This window comes from Rhamphochromis longiceps, linkage group LG20 (genome assembly GCF_057381845.1).
Source record: "Rhamphochromis longiceps isolate RC_006_pf linkage group LG20, R_longiceps_female_GT1.1, whole genome shotgun sequence".
Lineage (NCBI taxonomy): Eukaryota > Metazoa > Chordata > Actinopteri > Cichliformes > Cichlidae > Rhamphochromis > Rhamphochromis longiceps.
The window spans coordinates 14,595,536-14,601,613 of NC_140576.1; the positions used below are offsets into that span (position 1 = coordinate 14,595,536).

The window sequence follows — 6,078 nt, forward strand, 5'->3', positions numbered from 1 at the left end:
TGGTATTGATTGATTGATGAATATGTGTGTGAGATGTGATGAAGGTACAGACCTCACAATAATACAAAAAAACCCGATAATCCAACGACCCCTGTGAACAAGTCCCTGGCAAGAAAGGGAAGGATGAACCTCTGGCTCATGGAGGGGCAACAATCTACTGTGACTTGTTGGGCAGTGAAACAAGGGAGACTGTTTAGACTCTACTATCACTACTATTCCTTCTAGTTTTCAGTCTGGACCACTATTTATTTAAAAAACAAAGAAACACCTTTTTACCTTCAGTAAACACATTTTTATTTGGATTGGTAGCAAAAACAGCACCTCAGGACAACAGGTTGGTGTGGGCAGCCTCCTAAGGGGTCAAACAGTTTCAGTTACAGGGCACGCACAGAGACACATGCACTACCTACTGTAGCAGGCAATTTTACGACATTTTTTGACCATGAACACTGGAGCACTGTGTCAGTACATTCACATTCCTCTGACAACACCACTGTCTATTTGATGCACCGCAAAGGCACTTTAAGCATGGAACAGCAGTTGCATAGATTTCAAGGGAGCGTGACACATCTGTGTTTTATTCCTAGCTGAAGTAGGCCCAGGTTTTATCGGACTTTTTTAAACAAACAACTATTTTTAGTACAAACTGTCAGAAAACAGACATACAAAACAAAATCCTTTGGTCCCTTTCAAATCTTTGGTAGTGTTACAATCATTTATTGCTTTGTTAAGAACATGTAAAGGCTCTGAAGAGTGGCTGGCAAGCTTTTGTTTCAGACTTGTTTATTGGGTTGGGGGTGAACTGTGACTATATAACTACCATAGAGGCAGAGAAGATCATAGCAGACAGGCAGCTACACCTCTAGACTAGACCGCTCAATCCTCAATGACTTCGGAGGACTCAGACACCACTTTGCCATCCTTGGTCTCAATCATCTTGATCACAACATTCTTCTTAGTCTGGGTGCTGTATCCACCGGCACTGCCGCTGCTGCTGCTGAAGCCACCACTACTGTATCCACCACCGTATCCACCACCGTATCCACTACCGTATCCACTACCGTATCCGCCACTGAAACCGCTGGAGTAGGTGCTCGAGTAGCTGCTCTTCATGCTGTCCATGGGGAATCCACTGTAGCTTGCTGTTGAGAGACAATACTTTAACTTACAAATGTTCAATTAATCTGTTAAACCTGAAAACTACAAGAGAATCCAAACTACAAGTGCTGCAGGATGTCACTGAAGGGAACTTACTGCTCTGCTGGGAGATGTTGATAGCCTTGATGCCGTTTGCCAATCTGTCCTCTTCTCCCTCCAGGAGTTTTCTGTACGTGGCGATCTCAATGTCCAAAGCCAGCTTGACGTTCATTAGGTCCTGGTATTCTCTAATCTGGCGGGCCATGTCCTGTTTAGCTCTCTGCAGGGCATCTTCCAGGTCCTGGATGCGGGCCTTGGCGTCCTTCACAGCCAGCTCGCCACGCTCCTCTGCCTCAGCAATCTGGGCCTCCAGGTTGGCACGCTAACAGATGATTGATAACGGAATAAGACTTTGTCCAAACAACTGGCAGAAATTGACTAGGCTAAGTGTGGTGGCTGAAAATACCTGTCCCTTGACGGCGTCAATCTCTGACTGTAGTCTCTGGATCATGCGGTTAAGGTCTGCGATCTCTGTCTTTGTAGACCTCAAGTCATCTCCATATCTGTTGGCGGATGTCTGCATCTCCTCATACTAAATGAACATTAATAAAGCAAAATATTACAAACCCGAAAGTCTCTAATGAGAACGACCTGATAAACGTAATAGGAATCGTCTGTTACCTTGGTCTTATACCATGTCTCTGCCTCAGCACGGGTACGGTTGGCAATATCCTCATACTGTGCCTTAACCTCTGCAACAATGGCATCCATGTCCAGGTTGCGGCTGTTGTCCATCTCCACGATGACTGATGTGTCCTTGATTTGGCTCTGGAGCTCACGCAGTTCCTAGTCAAAAAGGAAAGAGAAGAAGAGGTGAAAGATTAGTCATGTAAACCCCAGGATGAAACGCTTAAAACTAACACACTCAAAGAGGTGCTGTAAGGAAATATGCTAAAAAGATGAAAAAATCAAGATTGCTGCAAAGGCAAAACATATTCCAAAAGGATACCACAAACATCATAAGAATGCCATGACAGGGAAGATAAACGCTGATGAAAGCAGCAAGTGGTTTAGTGGTTGGAGGTTTTGAAGCCAAAAGGGAAGCAGGGAAAAAACAATGCAGTCACGCTGATTTTGTGCCGTACCTCCTCATAGATCGACCTGAGGAAGTTAATCTCATCTGTCAAACTCTCCAGCTTAGCCTCCAGCTCAACCTTATTCATGTAGGCCTCATCGACATCCTGGAAGAAAGAAAAGAAAAGCAAAACTTTTGTTAGAACACGAGGCTAATTTAAGAAAAGTTGTACCTTCTTAACATCGACTCCAACCCACCTAGGGTTAGAGTCTTTTTTTATAGAACACCCAAATGGTAAAGCTTTTAACAGAAAGACTATATGAGACTTCATTTGACATGTAACATATCCTAGTTTCTGAATTTCTGTGGCTCAAACAACAGTTTACCCCCCCCCCCCCTGGCCCAGCAGATGTTATGATGCTGTAAGAAAAAAACAGTGCTGACCTTCTTGATCAGGACAAAGTCATTCTCACACTCTGTGCGCTTGTTGATCTCGTCTTCATACCTGAAAGGACAAAGACAATAGTATTTATGAGGCCATTTTGAAAATCCAGAAATAACTCATTGTATTTCAGTGTTTTTAAACTAAAGTAACACTAGGTGGTGCAAGACGACCATAACTGATTGGTGAACTCCTTTGGGACATTTGCCTCACACAGTGTTTGTTGACTCTGGGCCAAGAGGTGTTGCTGATATTTCTCCCTTGGGAACCCCTCAGCTGATGTGCCCCATTTGTCTGCAGACAACTAAAGAGCGCATGCAGCACTGCTGTCCTCTGATGGAGATATGTGCACGCCAGCATGGACACAATCAAGCTTGTTTCCCTCTTGTGTAAATGCTATAGACAGGTCTGCTGACAGCCAACTCACGAGCCATGAGCTTTACCTCCACTCATACGTAATGTAATGGGTGTTTGGAACATACTTCCTGAGTGTTGTAATTCCCTCGAGTAAGTGTGACGCAAAACAACGGACAGATGTAGGGAGTAGTCTGTACAGCTCACTCAAATGTAAGGCTTCTTTTGTGCACATATTAGTTGAATGGAAACAGATGAATCCTACATAAAACATACGTATCAGAACTGCAGGACTGAAGCGGCTTATTCTTTGCCCTCACTGACCCCCTCCCTCCACACTCACTTGTTCTTGAAGTCTTCCACCAGGCCCTGCATGTTGTGCAGGTCAGCCTCCAGCTTCATCTTGTCGTTGCCTAGGCTGTCCAGCTGTCTGCGAAGGTTGGCGATGTAAGCCTCGAACATGGCGTCGATGTTGGAGCGGGTGGTGGTCTGTCCCTGCAGCAGGCTCCACTTGGTCTCCAACATTTTGTTCTGCTGCTCCAGGAAGCGGACCTGAGGTTCACAGAAAGAGGCAGAAAAGACAGGGTTATGCATCTGACTGTGTACAGTCATCTATGGATGAATATAAGCAAGCAGTAATTTTTACATTTTTGCTTGTTGTTAGACGTGAGTTATTATGAAACTTCCTTGTAAAGTATGAGCGTGCGGTCGATGGGACCCCGATGTAATAGAATAGCTTTATCTAAGGATTCAGTTACCATCAACATGGCCATCAACCTCGCCATTTGCCACCTATTGTCTTTGTTGTTCTTGTCTATGTTTTGTAAGCTGCTCTGCTGCCAGACTGGCTGTTGTGTTTTTCCAAAGGAAGGTATGCATGACATGCTCGCATCCTGACAGGAGGTAGGGGGTTGGAAAAAAGCAGTGATGGAGGAACAGCTTTAGCTGACCATTCTCCCGCATGTCTTCCTGTTTTTGTGCGACAAATAAAAAAAGGGGCGAAGCTGAGTTTTGTCGGCAGGCAGACAAAGAAAGGTCAATATTTAACCGCGTAATATGGATGTGCTGAACGGAGAGAATATGAAGCTAGATGGGGCAAAGTGAAGAGCTGTGTGGTTTGCATACTTGCATACTAAAAAGAGAAACAGTGAAAGCAGATATGTGACTCATTGGACCTTGGACCATGAGACAGTGCACTCTAAAGCTGAGGCCTAACTGCCTCCTGTTGTCTTCATTAGAGCTGGAGAGAAATCAGATAACAGAAGTGGCTCCAAATACAGCACACGAAATAAAAGACATGTGGGCGGAAGTTTGTTTGCTCGGTGTCAAAGCATGCAAAATGCACTCTAGCTTCCTTAATCATTGCTCTGGGAGTAACAGAGTCGATATGTAGCCAGTCAGCTGGCACTGGCGAGAACATGAAACCAACTGGCCTTTTTAAATATTAACCCACTCCTGAGAGCTCAGAGGACAAATACTCTACTGAGTGTCACACAAACTTTTATGTACTTCACTGCTGATTAGAAAGATAAAAACTTCATGTGCTGATACACCCGGTGGGCATTCTTTATACAGTGTGTCACTGTGAAAGACGCCATTGTCACAAAGGTAACAACAGCACTCAGTACTGACTGTATGCGTGTATTTGGCAGGGGTGGGGGCCAGCAGGGAGAGCCACACCCCAAGTAAAGGGAGGGACTATTCCCAAGGTAACTCGTATCACAAGCCCTGAGCTCTGCCCTGACACACCCTGAACTTTTTTCTTCTCTCCTCTCTCTCTCTCTTTGTCTTCGTTTCTCATTCTACACGTCTGTTTTTCATCACTATAAAAGGGCAACCAGAGCCAAAAGATATGAGAGCCTAACCCCGAGTTGCCTTTTGCAGCATTTGTGGGAGGGAAGCAAAGAGAGGAATAAATCAAATTTCCCCATGCAGCAAAAGTGAGGAAATCAGCATTACAGAACATGTGGCGAACATATGGGTCTCCCTCTCGAATGTTGCATAACAGTGTAACAGCTCTGAAATACGTACAATACAGCATTCTTTGTTTTTAGCACACTTTGCCCAAGCTTTCAGCTTTCAGTGCAACCAAAGTAGCTCCTGCTTGAGAAGACTAAAACAGCCTGAAACTTTGAGCTACACTAATCTGACCACTACTACAAACTCTTACCTTGTCAATGAAGGAAGCAAAGCGGTTGTTGAGGGTCTTGATCTGCTCCTTCTCCTGGGTGCGGACAACTTGGATGTTGGGGTCAATCTCCAGGTTCAGGGGGGCCAGAAGGCTCTTGTTCACAGTCACAGCAGTGATGGTCTGGCCACCACCCAAACTACCACCATAGCCCAAACCCATGCCCATTGCTCCTGAGCCACCCATGCCAGAGCTCACGCTGTAGGCAGAGGACCTGGTGATGCCACCACCCACAAACTGACTAGGGGCACCATAGGAACTCCTGGCAGAGTACCTCTTGCTGGCAGAAATACCCGATCCACCATAGGAACTGCTGCTGAAGTTCCTTGGAGCAGAAGAGCTCTTGTAACTCATCGTGTTCACCCTGTAAGACATTGTGAAGTAGTTTTTCTTTTGGATGAAAAAAGTCTGGGTAGGTCAGACCAAGTGGCTCGGTAAATAAGGCAGGCAGTCAGGCAGGCCAGCAGTCGGGAGAGACCAGAGTGGATAGAAAGACGAGAATCTACTGAAGAGTTTTAAAGCTTTCCCCAGTGGGAGGGGACTTCAGTGACTTCAGGCTTTAGATGCCATTGGCTGCAAGTCTATGACAGGGAGGGCTGGGCTGTAACTTTACACTTCTATGACACACGGTCCAGTCATTCAAAACCATTACCTGCCCTTTCTACAGGCTTCTCTGGGTTGTAAGAAAAAACTTTTCTTTTTGAGGAATGTGGAGATATTTCTCTCCTCAGTCTGTCTCTTTCCTAGTAAAAGTATTCAAGCACACTACAAATAAAATGCTTTGTAGTAATAATGATTGTATTCCAGCTGAAGCTTTGTATGACAAAAACTGCAGCATTAGCGTGTGGGGGCTGGTGCCTGAGTGGGTGGTTGATAAGCAGC

General features: G+C 45.2%; 1 protein-coding gene across 1 annotated transcript; it reads right to left on the reverse strand.

Moving 5' to 3' along the window:
* Positions 1 to 269: 269 nt before the first annotated feature.
* On the reverse strand, positions 270 to 5,690 carry krt8 (keratin 8). Its single transcript, XM_085392814.1, has 8 exons — positions 5,179 to 5,690; positions 3,352 to 3,560; positions 2,657 to 2,717; positions 2,283 to 2,378; positions 1,819 to 1,983; positions 1,604 to 1,729; positions 1,255 to 1,519; positions 270 to 1,142 (listed from the first exon to the last, which is right to left on the reverse strand). The coding sequence occupies exons 1-8, from the start codon at positions 5,569 to 5,571 to the stop codon at positions 877 to 879; spliced, it is 1,581 nt and encodes a 526-aa protein (XP_085248940.1). The 5' UTR covers positions 5,572 to 5,690; the 3' UTR covers positions 270 to 876.
* Positions 5,691 to 6,078: the final 388 nt, after the last annotated feature.

Excerpts from the sequence above, each read along its gene's own strand:
- krt8 (XM_085392814.1), bottom strand. The coding sequence starts at position 5,571 with ATGTCTTACAGGGTGAACACGATGAGTTACAAGAGCTCTTCTGCTCCA. Across the intron at positions 3,561-5,178 it reads TTGCTTCCTTCATTGACAAG|GTCCGCTTCCTGGAGCAGCA; the intron begins GTAAGAGTTTGT and ends TGTGAACCTCAG. Across the intron at positions 1,520-1,603 it reads TTGACGCCGTCAAGGGACAG|CGTGCCAACCTGGAGGCCCA; the intron begins GTATTTTCAGCC and ends ATCATCTGTTAG.